This window comes from Meriones unguiculatus, chromosome 5 (assembly GCF_030254825.1).
Source record: "Meriones unguiculatus strain TT.TT164.6M chromosome 5, Bangor_MerUng_6.1, whole genome shotgun sequence".
Taxonomy (NCBI): Eukaryota; Metazoa; Chordata; class Mammalia; order Rodentia; family Muridae; genus Meriones; species Meriones unguiculatus.
In genome coordinates, this window is record NC_083353.1 from 127,169,436 (window position 1) to 127,184,407 (window position 14,972).

A 14,972-nucleotide genomic window follows, 5' to 3' on the forward strand; every position below is an offset into this window, starting at 1 on the left:
TGAGAGGTGGAGCCTATGGTGAGGAAACTGGGTCCATGATGGTTAAGTCTTTGGAAGAGAAACTAGGCCCCTGGCCCCTCCAATCACTCTCTCCTTGCTTCCCAGCCAATGTGAGGTGAGCAGATTCCTTCCTATGAGTTTCTTCCCCAAAGTGCTGCACAAACTCAGGCCCAAATCAGCAGGGCCAAGTGATTATGGCCTGAGACCTCTGGAAGCATGAGCAAAAGAAACCTTTCCTTCTTGGAAGTGTATGACCATAGTTCAAGTATCAGAAATTTGACAACTTAACTTGCCCACAAACACTCTGGAAGCCATAAAGAACTTTTTGATAGTGGTAAGTATCTACCTTCATTCTGCCCCAGTCTATAGACATTCTCACTTTCCTGTGCACAAATAACCTCTGCTCCTCACCTTTCCTTCCTTTTTCCTCCTTATGTTTAGGGATTGATTTCGTTTTATATTTTACATGTGATATATATAATTTCATTACAAAGAGAAGAATGGTGAGGAAGAGAAAGGAATAGTTCTATCCATGCTACTATCTTGACCCACAGCTCTAAAACAACAGAAGGCCTGTTGTTCCTTAAAATCTCTTCCTTCTTCATCAGTGACAACATGAGATGACATCTGTATCAGTCACTTTTCACTGCTGTGAGAAATGACCACAGAACAACATATATAAGCAATGGTTTATTTTGACTTGTGATTCCAGAGGGGCCCTGACAGCAAGGAGGCATGACAGCAAACAGCAGGCATGGTGGCTGGAGCAAGAAGCTGAAATGGAAGTAGGGTGAGGCTTTTCACTCTCAAAGCCCAGCCCAGTGACTCACTAATCCTCCCCAAGCAGACTTTCCAATCAGACCCCAAGTATCCAAATGCTTGAAGTTACAGGGAAAATTCCTCATTCATTCCACTGAAACTTGCTTTTGTTTGTCATGTGTACCCTCAAGTTTATTAATTCCAATTTTAAAGCAAAAGTTACTCTTAAAACTTTTATTTATTTATATTTGTTTATTTACATATCCTTTTGTGGTGGGACACATACACCACAATACAGGAGCAGAGGGCAAAGGACAACTTGCAAGAGCTTGTTCTTTCCCTCCACCATGTTGATCCCGGGCATCTCAACCACCTTGCCAGGCTTGGTGGTAAACATTTCTTTCCACTGGACCATCTAGCTGGGACCTCTTTAACGTTTTTACTCTAAGATGATTTTGAACGTAAGTAGCCGTGTGCTCTGAGGACACACGGATAAAATGAACACTGGGCCTCTTCAGGCCTCCCGAATCTGAGAATTAGCCTTTTGAGCCCATCTCACACTGCACACAGCCTTAATTTATTTTTATTTCATTTTACATTATTTTACCTTGTCAGTAGTTTACTTCATGGTTGTCCTCAGGAACTCACACATACTAGGCAATCATTGTAACACTGAGATATAACTTCATCTCTACAAAGGACCTTTGAAAGAACTGGTTATTTCAAGTATCCGATTTTGAAAACAGAGTTTCATGACCAGCTTTGAAGTAGTAGAAAAAAGGTCCAACCATCTTTACCACACAATTTTTAATAACCTGAATAAATTTTTAAGTGCTCTAAACAAAAATGATCAAATGTGTAACATGAGTAATGAAAGAAGGGATTGAAAATGAGATAACACATTAACAAGAAGTCTAATCTTGGAAGCATCAGAAGTTTAAAATAAAAAAAGAGAGCTAACAGCTCCTGAATAGTTAAAGACACATGCAGACATCTTGCAAATAGAAAGGATAAATTTAAACAAATTATTTCAGTGTGGCACAAGAAGGACGCATGTTTTCAGTTCAAAAAACCTCCAGCATTGAAGTATAAATTCAAAACAATTAAATAGTGGTTTGGCAATAGGAAAGTTTTAAAGCTATCAGAAGTCACCTGAGAAACCCACGCTTCTTATGATTAAGTTAAAAGAAAATGCTGTTTAAAGTGAAGGCAGGTTTAAGGTTCAGTGTGGGGCTCGCCGTGGAAGTCTTCCCTGGGAAAATCTTAAGTGCTACCCCAAAGTTCTGAAAATGCTCTCAGTAAATATTTTCATCATGAGTAAAACTAATTTTCGAGGTCCTTAAGGATAAGAGCTCTCATGATTCAAAGCAAGTGAAATGTGCATTCTGTTCATGGGCTTGCAGGCCAGTAGAAAACTCACTAAAGCTTGGTTTTCAGTTCTCTGTCATTCTGGACCTCAGGACTTCTGTGCACTTCCACACACTCGCTTTCCTTCTCTGTGAGCTTCATCTCTGCAGGTTCAGTTTCTGAAGAGTCGATTTCCCCAGGGAGTTGCAGCTTCCTCATAAGTATTAGAATGAAGAATGCAGGGGCAAAACTTAATCCTCTTAGTGCTGCAGGCACGCCAAGGTAAATGCGCCTATTGAAAAGAGCTGATCTGTATTAAATCTTAATGTGTTTAGTGAAAGCTAATTTTGCATACTCTTACAGATCCTTTATTCTTTGAAGAAAACATCAGGTGCTTATTTTTTCCATGTACTTTATATAATCTACTTTGCTGAGTTATTAATTCTTTTGGTTAAAATGTTAAAAATTTTTCCATCATAAAAGGTTAAATGTATTTTCTTTATTTTGGTGATGTCTAGTTTTTCTTGTCAACTTGATGGGCTTTAAGGTCACTATAGAAATAAATCTGACTGTGTCTACAAAGATGTTTTCAGAAAGGTTTAGCTGGCAATGAATTTCCACGATGAATGTGAGCTCTATGCTCTGCGCTTCAAGCCCTTGCTGCTTCCTGACAGAGCATGCAGCAAGGCCAGTCTCCCTACACTCCATCACCATGCCTCCTCTGTTTTACCTCACATTTGGCTACCATGTCTCCTCTGCCACTGTGACCTAAATAGTGAGCTAATGAAACCCTGTGTCAGGTCAATGGAACTCTTCTATTTTACTTGCTCAAGTGTTGATTACAGATGTATAAAGCATCATAAAGTAATTTTTCAGTTTTCTTTTCTACTCAGAATTTATATGCTGTGTTAAACCAACAAATTTTGTGATATTTAAATCCTTGCATGTCTAAAATAAGTCCTGTTAGTCATTTTTTATATATTAGTAGATTAAATTTGTTAATTTTTATGCATAATTTTACATATATACTACTCAGTTTATTTTTATTATTTTTAATTATGTGTATGTGTTGAGTCTCTGTGTCGGTCTGTGCTCATGAGTCCTGGATACCTGTGAGTTGGAGTAAGAGCATTTTATGATCTTCCCAATGTGGGTTACAAGAATTGAACTCTTGTCCTCTGCATGATCAATATGTGTTCTCGTGCCCCAAGCCATCTCTTTAACCACTAATTCTTTTTTTTTTTTTTTTTCTGAAAGTGTCCATTGTAAGCATGGAGACTGTACAAGCTTCCCAAAAGGAATTAGGTAATTTTCCCTTTCACTGTATCCTATAATAACTTATATACTGCTATTAGCATCTGTTACTTGAAAATTTTATACAATATGCCTTAAAGTTTCTTACTTAATTGGTTTGGGAAATATATAATTTTGACATATGCACATTTCTAAATAACTATGAAATTATTCCTCCCTGTTCTCAACTATTTACAGTAAAATCTGGTGTGATGACAGTGTTGTCAAATTCATACAATCTAGAACTCCTGGGAAGAAAGTTTTAATGAAAGCCTGTGTGAGTTATGTTGGCCTGTGAACATGTCTCTGGGCCATTATTTTGATAGATTTGTTCAGATAAGAAGCCTCAGCCCAAAGTGGCTGGTACCATTCCATAGGCAGAAAATCCTAGACTACATGTGAATAGAGAAAATGATCATGGCTATTTCTACAGTGGGAAAGCATAAGTACAGTATATCCTTGTGGATGCTTAATATTTCAGTTGTAACAGTCTAGAAATATAATTAAACTTTTCTAGGTGGATAACAGGGTAACAAAGGTCTTAGTTTATTTCCATGCCACTGTTAGAAAAGAAAGAAAGGAGTAATTTGCCTTACAGTTCTGGGCCGCAGTCTACCGTTGTGGGGATGGCAAGGCATCTGGAACTTTAGCCAACACAAACATGCTGACAGTAGCTGAATCCTTCCACACTGTTATTATGGGCACACCTTGCCAGGAATGAGATCTCAGCCACCTCAGCCACACACACTTGAGGACTGTGAAATGGCCAGCACTTTATCTCCCTGGATCTTTCAGGTTAGTGCTTATCCAGAAACCTCAGATATGAGCATACAGAGTTAGGAAAATTCCTTCTGGATTTAGAAGCAAGGAGGAGCGCAATGCAGACTGTACAAGCACAGTTTCTCTGTGGGCTTCCTGGTGACTACTGTCCTACAGGGCAAGCAAGGTAACAGCCAGAATCTGGCTCATGACTTCCTCCGGGGGTGGGGCAGCAGGGAACCCACAGTGGTTCACTCTAGTGTTAGCGACAGGGGTCTGTGTAGAAAGGAGAGTGGTGGAAAACATGTAGGTAACTGCTTGTAGACAAAGAAAGCAGCAGCATGGAACCACACACAATTGCATGCACTCTGATGGCCAAGGGTGAGCTCCCTGGTCTCCTGCTTCTTGAGCGTAATGGTTCCAGTTATATCTACGTGTGACAACATCCTCTTTCAATAGGTGGGTGCCAACATCGCTCTACTGAGCCAATGTGTTCATGAGCCAACTAACCACTAAGTGCATGGGGCATTTATCGGTTCCCAGAGATTAGACTGCCAGTCAAATTTAGATAGCAGGTCTCTTCTCAAGATACTTTTGGGTACAGCACCTGGCAAGATATTTTAAACTGAAGAGTTACTGTAAGCACAATTTAGGCTATAAGCATGAGAGGGCTGTGAACTCTCCAGGAGCTCGAATCCCAGAATCCATGCTGACCGAGTGTGCTGGGATTCTATCATTCCAAGTCCTGCAGATGGGAAGAATCCCTCCTCTCTGTCCATAGATATGGGGAGGCAGAAAATGAGAGACTTTATCGCCATCTACAGCACCTACCTCCCAGGTCTTTGAATCTTGCTGTCCTGTTTATATCCACTGTTCTTCCATGTGTAGTTCAGCTCAACATGTCATTCTCCCCTACTGCTCTAGGACCTCTACATAGACACCCTACACATACACACACACACACACACACACACCAAGCACCTTCAAAATAATGGGAAAATATTAAAATATATAAATAAGGAAGTTACACCATTCCAAAAATGAACTCAAATGTAATCTTATCACTCAAGAACATGCTAAATATGAATGGGGACACCAAGAAAATATACAGTACAAAAGTAGGTCTCAAAAGTTATCCTTACCTGAAACTATTTATGTCATACAACCTGCACGCCCCTGGCTCACCACATGTCAGAGTTCCCCAATGTAAACAGGTCCTGTCTATCAGAGCACCAAAGTAAATAGGTGCAGGAATGCCAGCTGCAAAGAAGAGAAAGTGCAAAACAGCCCATTGACAGGAAGAAAGAAAAGAGAAAGATGTGTCATTTTATTTGAAAGTATTTCAATTACCATATTAAAAAATACAGTATAACAAACTATGAATAAAAGACTCCAAACTTGTTCTTAGGAATTATAAATTAATGTAAAGTTTCTAGATCACAACAAATGCAAACTATTTATAAGATACTAAGAAAATAGTTATTGAGTTCATAATCATGAACCTCATATATTTTCTGAAATGGCTTGTGATGGTTTTCTATATGTCTAACAAAAACTCTTTCTTACTGATTTTATTTTTAAATATACCAAAAGATGAAAGGTGTGGTTAAGTCCAGGTAAGTTCTTTAAATCCAAAAAGAAATATTATTCATGTGTGTAATTACTTCATTCTCAGACTAATTACAAGTAGAAATTTCAAACACAAGTACTTGCACACTGAAGTTCAGCAAAAAAAATGGACAGAGCACACCTATATTAAAGATGCTACAGGTCATTGGAACTTCCTGGACGTGGGCAATTTGGATATTGCAGAACCAGAGACAAATTATCTTTACCTCTTATATTGACCATTCATTGCCCCATCCCTGACTCTGACCATATATCCATGTGACTATCACGGAAGCTTTGTTGGTTAGGAAGTTACTGTCCAACCGAACACTAAGAATGGGGTCAGAGAGCATCTGTGTCTACAGCAGAGATTTCCCTGCTTTTCTCTAAGTATCCTACATGATGTTTCAACAGATATATTTGAGAATTGCCCTGTTTATGGATTCTTTTGTTCTCTAACTATAAACATCACAAAACTGTCACTGTGTTGGTCCCCAATATTTGGGTGACCTGAATCTGTGTTCCTATGTCAAAGTCACTCATGTTTGATTCCAGAATAAACCTTCTTAGTCCTTTTTAAAGTGAGAACTCTGTTTTAGGTTGACAACATAGTTGCTACTTTCTTATTCATGGAAACTTAATTAGTTTACTAAGCACTTAATATTGGTCTGATGTATCAGGGAAATTTTTCATACCAAATATTCTTGTGTAAAATGTATGCAATCCAATCCCAAGTGACTTCTCTTCAGACTTGATACACCTGAAAAACACATACGTACATAAATAAAACTGCATCATGAAATCCATATCTCTCCAGGAATCCTCCAATAACAGTGGTAGCTCATGATTCTAATGCTTAAGCTTTCCATCCTGAAATGAGAATGGCAAAGCTCTACCTCTCTTAAGCCCACACGGAGAAAGGAGAGTAGGGACTTCTGAAAGCTGGCTCTGACTGCCACACATCTCAAATGAACTCTTAACAGTTAGATATTGCCTGCTAACTTCAATAAATAGGTCCCTGGTTACCGCGGTGATCACCAGGCCATACCCACTCTAATGGACACAAACCTCTGAAACCACGGACTAAATAAATCTTTACTCTCTTATGTTGTTTGTCAGGCATTATGTCATATTGATACAAAAAGCTAACACATATTATATAAAAATTCAAAATATGGCAAATGTGGTCCCAAGATACACAGAGAAAGAATCTATTATGTAGGCGATAACATTAAGAAAATGTCTTTACTATACAGACTTAACAACTGTACACAATTGTCTCTCCTGTATCCCTTGCAAAAATAGACTTGAGATGATTTTGAAAATTACAAAGGGGTGGCCTATAAAGCAGTCAGAAAAATATTATTATAAATTTGGAATATGTAAGCTCTCTTAAAATGTGGTCTTTCCCATCAAATACACTTTTGGGTGAGAAAAGCATAATATATTCAACTGTTGGGATTTCATTTTGGAAGCAATTCCATTAAAGATTTTAAGAAAACACAACAGACTAGAAGAGTAACGATGCCATGAAAACAGTGGTACTGTATTATCTGTAATGTCTGTTTCTAGTCATATAGTACAGGATAGACAAACTACAATGCACAGACACCAAGGAGATAAGCATCTTAGGCTTCATGTGGGCCCACTAGTTAGGGGAGTGGGGGGTATCTCTGACACGGACTATGTTGACTGCTTTGAGATCACTTCCCCCTGATAGGACTGACCTACCAGGCCAGAGGGGAGGAAGATGAACTAAGTCTTCATGTGAATAGATGAGCTGGGGTGTCTGGGTAGGGAGGCTCCCTTGTCTGAGGAATAGGAGAGAGAGGATGTGGGAGGGAGGGTGGGACTGGGAGGATAGGAGGAAGGGCCCTACGACCAAGATGTAAATTGAATTAGTTAATTAAAAAAGAAAAGTAGTAATAAAATAAAATTCAGCAAGAAAAAGAAAAAAAAGAATGAAATAGATCTTAACTTCCTTACAGCAAGAAATCATACATTAGTGCCTACAAGATGGCTCAGTGGGTAAAGTTCTTTGCCACCAAGCTTGACAAACTGAATTCAATAGCTGGAACTCACATGGTAGAGAGAGAACCAAGTCTTATTTAATGTCTTCTCGTTTCACCATGCATGCCATGGCATACAAACACACATAAAAACACACACACATGAATGCATAGGCATGCTCATGTACATGCACACACACTCATTTACATGCAAAACCTTTCAAATAACCATACATTAAAACAACGAGCCACATTATTATTTTTTTTACACCCAGTTGGAGAGCCTACTTTAGAGAGTAAGATAATTGAGAAAGTGTCTGCAGGATGGAAGTGGGGTCCGGAATGCAGTAAGCATGACAGCACCTCCACAGGGTGTGTTTGGAGGTTCTAACAGGGGAGTTCAGCTGCTCATATGCCCTTCACGATGGGCATTCTTATCTATGAGGAAAAGTCATCCTTATCAACTGAGCTTTGAAACTCAGTCACCGAAGTAGTGAGGGAGAAAGGAGACACCACTTAGCCATGTCAGCTGAATCTGCCTGGCAGGTGATGGAGTGATAGATGTCACAGCCAATTTTCCCTCACTTACAAAAATAAGGCTTAAGAACTAGCAATGCTTGGTGTCTTTATCTGTCCATGAACCTGTGAACTAAAACAAGGCATACACTAACTACATCTCTATTTGTGGGAATATAGGAATATAAGATCTTACAATGGAAAATGAATACATAAGGACATATATGTAGTCTATTCCACTAAATAAGGAAATATGTAGAATCAGAGGAATAGAATAAAGTTGGGAGGAAGGAAAGGGAGGAGGAGGGAAGTGTAGGTGAGAAGAGAAGAGAGCAGAAAGAGTAGAGAAGTGTGAAGGGAGACGATGAGGGAGTGAATGAGAAGGAAAGGGGAAAGGGACTTGTAAAAGGCAGAGAAGGCGAAAGGGTTTGAGGTAGAAAAGGAACATGGGCAAAAAGCAAAGCAAAACAAAACAAAAACAGAAAACAAAAACAAACAAAAAATGAAAATCATAGGTGAAGGAAGGGAGAAGTGAGAACCGTGATCCAGTCTATAAAAAGTGTTATGAATCACACATCATGGCTAATGTAACTTTGCTTCTGAATTCCAATGTGAAAAGAAAGGGGGTGGGGCATTGAGTTTCTATCCATTGCTGGTGTGTGTGGCTTTTGATGGACTGGAAAGTACACCTGCTAATAATAAAATGCTTTGAAATGACTCTGTAACTTTTTCACTTTATGTTAGAGTTGAGCATTTATTGTTGTATTCACATACCTCCTTGTCTGAGAGCATATGTTACTGCATTTTGGTATTGTTTTATGTTAAAGAGAGATTGAGCTCTGGATGTCAAGAGAGCCTTGTCTCTTTACACAGTTTCACACTCTGCCTGTTGGTTAGCTGACACATAGGAAATGAGTGCTAGGCAAATACTCTCCATTTGCAAACACAAAAAACAAAAATAAAACAAACAAACAAACAAACACCAATTTGTTGAGACTTAATAAGGGGAGAAAATAGGACAAGGCAGGAAGAAAAATTCCATCAAACTTTAAATTATTGTTAAATTTAGCATTGCTTAGTATAAGAGTCTTGATAAAGGTATCTTAGAGCATTGAGGAAAAATTACTTCAAGGGCCTTCATTGGGAAAAGGAAAATAATAAATGACCAAAAATACCTAAATGACTTATGTGGATTGTCTCAGTAAATAAAGGAAATGTTGATACTGTGAGGTGAATTCCCAGGACCCAGGGACATATGTAAAAATAACAGTAATAATAATAATAATAATAATAATAATAATAATAATGCCCAATTCACCATTCTCACAGTTAAACAGGAAAAAGAATTGCTTGGGACCCTGAGGTAGGCTGGCGTACACAGTAGCACAGCAGCAGGAATGAAAAGAGAGACCCTGCTTTAAAACAACATGAAGGAAGAGAGCTGATTCCCAACATTGTATTCTGACATCCCTGTGATTTTAGTGGCACAGGAACCGGCTCCCCAACACACATCCATCATATACTGGCATATTCACACGCTATGAAGAAGGAAAGAGAGAAAGCTAAATGAAGGAGTTACTTATTACCTCAGAAGAACCATGTACCCAGGTATAGTTCCTAGTGAGAAGATGAAACAGCCAATTACTGACATGATTAAAAAGTACTGCAGCCTGTTATCACAGTCACGGCCCTTCTTACACAGCCCGAGGACTGCAGATGAGTTTCCAGACGAGCGAATGCAGCTGCAGTTGTGAAACACCTGTCAAACAAACAAACAAAAACCCAGCATCTTATTTAATGAAGAAAAATTACTGGGCCTAAACCTTCAATATTTCCTACAAAGGCAGTTGGATCAAAATGGAGAGTGCTGGGGCCAATGGTATTACTCAGAGGAAGAGCACTCATCTAGTTCGAATGAGGACCCAAGTTTGAGCACAAACACCATAAAATAAGTAATACTAAGTAAATAAAATGGCAGATATTTTTCTCTTTTATTTCCACATCTCTTTTGGTATTTCAGAATCCTATCATAAAATATAAAGGGATGAGTTTTTAAAAATGGTATTTTTTTCTTTAATACACAGAGTAAAAATTCAGTTATCCTTAATGCATACTTTATTTTATTTATTTATATTTATTTGCTTGTTTGGTTGTTTTTTTAAAATAAGTGTGCATATGTTTGTGTGTGTATGTTTGTATGTATGCATGCATGTTCATGCATATGTCTATGTGTGGACTTATTTGTGTCATAGCATACATGTAGAAATCAGGGAATATGTTATGGAAGTTAGTTCTTGCTTTCTACCATGTTGGTCCCAGGATATAATTTGTGGTAAGGCTTGGTGGCAAATGCCTTTAACCAAGGAGCCAACTTTCTAGCCTACATGTAATTTAAAAAAAAAAAAAAGAAAAATGCTTTGCTTTGTATTTACCTAGTACTAAGTACTAAAACAAAATATACTTCAGAATGTTGATGGAATAATTAGGTGCTTACTAACACACAAAGTCATGTCCCCAAGAAAAAAGATTATTTAAACAATAAATTCAATACTTTTTTTGAAATATCATGCTTCTGGGTCTGATTAAGAGTAAAAATGATTGTCAACCAACTCAAAGTATTATAATATGCTTAAGGGAAGGGTACATGCTTGACTCTTGGCATCTTGCTAAACTGTCATGATGACGGCTGGGGAGATGGAACAGTCAGTAAGTTCTGCACAAGCATGAGGACCTGAGTTCTCATGCCCTGCACATATGTGAACAATGCATGCACAGAGCATGTGCTTTCAACACTGGTGCTGTGTAGTGGACACAGGTGACTCCCTGGGGCCCTCTTGCCAGGCAGCCTAAGAGGACCAGCAAATTCCAGGCCAGTGGGATCCTGTCTCAGAAGCACTAAGTACATGGTGCCTGAGAGTCAACAGCTGAGGTTGTCTTTGGTCCTCTGTATGCACAAGCACCTGCACGCATGCACACAAAAACACACATACATACACTAAGTAAGTAGTACATAAATAAACAAAGCTTGTGATAATAAAAGGCAAGTAGTTTTCTGTCCACTTCAACTATAGGGCAAGTTTGAGGCCAGCCATGGCTTCATGAAGCCCTATTACAACAAAGGTCAGGTTCTGTCCAGAGTAATTTACAATTTCAACATTAATGTTGATTTATGTGTATGTTCTGTATCCGTGTGTACACGAACAGGTGCATGAGGGTGTCGGGGAAAGCAGGGGAGAGTGTCAGGCATCCTGCAGCTGGAGCTGTGAGTTTCCCCATGTGGGTGCAGCAGGTGCTCTTTACAGCTGCGCTCTCTCTCCATCCCGTCCAGATATAGAGTACTCAGATCACTTGAATGATAACTGCTTTGAAATGACAGAATAATGCTCAGACTCTATCAAGGTTTACACAAGCTCTAGAAATTGTACCATCAAGTATGATTATACGGATTAAATGGAGTTGTTCACAAATATTAACCTATTTTAAGCATGACTAATTTTGCTTTTCAGTAGCTGTAGGCTTAGGTCACAGCACATGTTAACACAGTACACACACATCAGCCCAGACACTGAAAGGATGTTTACCATGTTGATTCCCGTTCCGACAGACTTCTCACAGCCTGCAAGGCAGGCAGACATGTACGCTAGGCCATTGTCTCCACACACCGGATCCCATGTTTTCGTTAAGCAGCTACACCTTGTATTGCAGTCAGCGAGGACATCATTCTCCACATCAAGAGGCTGCTGAACTCTGAAATGATTTAAAAATAATGGTACAGATATTAAACTCACCCAAGCACTTTATTTTCTTCTCTTCATCTCACCAAGCATGCATTCACATGCACACAACACAGAGGGAGAGAGGAAAGAGGTAGAAATGTTTCATCTTCTTCTCCAGAACAGAAATCATCCAAATATCAAGTGTAGTTTCTATTCTATGTTTTTTGACACACTAGTTATTTACTCCAGTGGCTGCATGACTGCTTCTTTCAATTACTTCAAACAGAAACATTAAGTGTCTACTCTGTAAGGAAATACTGTGATATCAGAACTGATTTGAGGGGCGCTAATCACTCATTGATCTGCATGATGGAAATAATGAAGGAGTACTGGCTTGAACAAAATCTGCATTTTCCATTTATAAGACAAAGATGCTTAAATATCTGGGGAACTGAACGCAGGACCTCCTGCCTGCTCAGCAAGCACTTTCCCGCTGAATCCTCTCCTCAGTCCTTTGAAGCCCACGTGTATGCTTTATTTCATTTTAGTGGTTAGTTGATTATGTAATTGTGCCTTTAAACTGTTTTAAATTTCCTATGCTAGTACAGAATATGACGAACAACAATTGAAATGCAAATCTAAGACCACAGATTACATCAGATATAAGCATACCAATGACATATATAAATATAGACATAAATTGACTTACCATGTATTAGATTCAATTATTATAGAAACCCTTGAAGTCTTGCTGTTTATTGGAGTATAAAACACATGGATAATGTAGGCTACAAAGATCTAGGTTATTTTCCTTTATTACACTTTAAAGCAGACTAGGGTACCACCAAGGCAACCACCCATATGCATGTGCAATCATAAATTTACTCACTGGAAGTCTGAAGAGCTCTTTAATAATCCTACAACTTATGTTGACTGGTATATGACTGATGCATAGAAGAAAATACAAGATAAGCATGGATCACTGCCATTAAGTCATAATAAAATGATCTGGTCATGTTTAATCCTTGGAGAAAATGGACTAACAATGGTTAATATGTTATGATCTTCATTAGGAAGCAACATACCCTTCATAAAAAGTAGTTAAGCCAGCGACTGGGAAATTATCACAGGTCATCAGAAAGCTACAGAAAAATAGAAGGTACTCAAAGAAACATAGGCAGAATGCTATGAGTGCAGCTTTCTTGACAGTAATCTTGAACTTCTTCATAATCAAGCCACCAAGTAAATACCCAAGGCATATTGGAGGTAAGTCATAAAGACCTAAAAATGCAAGTAAAATAGTATTTATAAAAGACAGCAGAAAAAAACATGTTATCAATTTATCTCATTCATCTTAGTTAAGAAACTATTTAGTTCTAATTACAGTGATCACATTACGTATAACGAGGTTTCTAAATGCCCCCATAAAGTCAGTTTTAAAAGACAGTCAGCATTTATTTAATCATTTGCAGCATATTACAGAGATTTTATAAGCATCACACACATAGTATATGTCTATCTTAGATATTTCATATATTGCCTTCCACCCTGTTTACTGGGAATTTGGCTCAGCCCCAGATGATATGGAAGGTCCTTGCTGAATCCCTACTTATCAAGCATAGAACATTTTGTCCATTGTTGATTTTGCCCACATTCTTCCTAGCTCACTCTCTTTCTCCAGCCAAAAATCAAAGGAAAAGAAAAAGGAAAAGAAAGAGAAAATCCTCTCATTGTATCCACACAATGAGAGGACCAGGCTTAGAAGTTTTAAACCATCCACGCCTTGGCATTTAATATTATGCACCTGAGGGTCAGGACTGGCATCTGGATTTTCAGAAAACTCTAGATAATATGGATTCTGGCCATGATCCTCAGTTTTCAAGAGAAAAATGAATTCCCAAGTGGGGTAGAAAAACTGGGTGTGGTGTGCTAGCACGAACAGCAGACGATGGCTATACAGGCTCTCCAGACCACCAGGAGACCAAGCAACTGATTTATCAGTAATGAGGAGAGCAAGAATTGAAGCTTGGAAGTGAAACCTGGGAGCGCCATACGGAACACCAGGGAGTCAGCTCTGCACTCCTCTATGAACTAACACACGAGCTTCTCCTAAGATTTCCTCAAGTATGATGATTTTCATTCTTATTGGAGAGAAAACTACCCTATTCTTTTCCTATCCTTCCATGATTTCCCTGGAGACTGGAAAGAAATTTACAAGAATATCCTAACAGATTTCAATTTCATTTTAATCTCCTAGTCATATTATCTTATTCTTTATCATGCTCTTGGGGATACTGTTTTTCATGTCCTTCTGGATGGGGGAAGTGCTACTAAATAAATAGTGAAATTACATACCTATGAGAAAGACTATCTCTGCAGTTGATTTTCCATATTGCTGTTCCAGGTATTTAGGCATGAAGGTAAATGTGTTAATAAATGCATTGACCTGGAGCACACTTACAAAGACGAAAAGCATGTAAATCAGGTTGCAGGACAGGCTCTTCATGAACGGCAAGAAATCTGAAACAAGAGAATGTAGAGACCACCAAGCTAACTTGGCCGTACATTTTGTATCCAGTATTCTAAAATCTTACAGATGCAGTGCAGCGACACAAATACATTTGATAACTGTTTACCCCTTTGGGGCTATAAGTTCTATATTAATGTTTAAATCACTTCTGGACGTTGGTGGCACAACTGGCTATGTAGGAACCAGAACCCTATCGTACCAGCAAGCAAAACTATGAGGAGATGGTAGGGTGTCTCTGGCGACACCCTTTCACTACAGAGTGACTAGCCTGTTCTCTGGCATCTGCAAAGACTAGCTTTGATGACATTTGGGTTCAGACTGTGATGCTATCACTTCTTTACGCAAGAACGGATAAGCTAAAAGCTTAGGAAGGCTCCAGGAATCCTGCTGCAGCCCAGACAACCTCAGATCTCGCCAGCACTTCACAGCAGGACA

At 38.8% G+C, this 14,972-nt stretch overlaps 1 protein-coding gene across 5 annotated transcripts in view; it reads right to left on the minus strand.

Moving 5' to 3' along the window:
• Nucleotides 1–978: 978 nt before the first annotated feature.
• LOC110564253 (solute carrier organic anion transporter family member 1A4-like) overlaps nt 979–14,972 on the minus strand; it is a 44,942-nt gene continuing 30,948 nt past the window's right edge. For all 5 annotated transcript variants that reach the window (XM_060384394.1, XM_021661621.2, XM_021661622.2 and 2 more), the window contains 7 exons: nt 14,363–14,527; nt 13,093–13,288; nt 11,873–12,038; nt 9,878–10,050; nt 6,462–6,526; nt 5,301–5,418; nt 979–2,398 (listed from right to left, as the gene is read on the minus strand). In XM_060384394.1, coding sequence (XP_060240377.1) covers nt 2,179–2,398; nt 5,301–5,418; nt 6,462–6,526; nt 9,878–10,050; nt 11,873–12,038; nt 13,093–13,288; nt 14,363–14,527 — 1,103 coding nt within the window. In that variant the 3' untranslated portion in view covers nt 979–2,178. The remainder of the gene's footprint in view (nt 2,399–5,300; nt 5,419–6,461; nt 6,527–9,877; nt 10,051–11,872; nt 12,039–13,092; nt 13,289–14,362; nt 14,528–14,972) is intronic.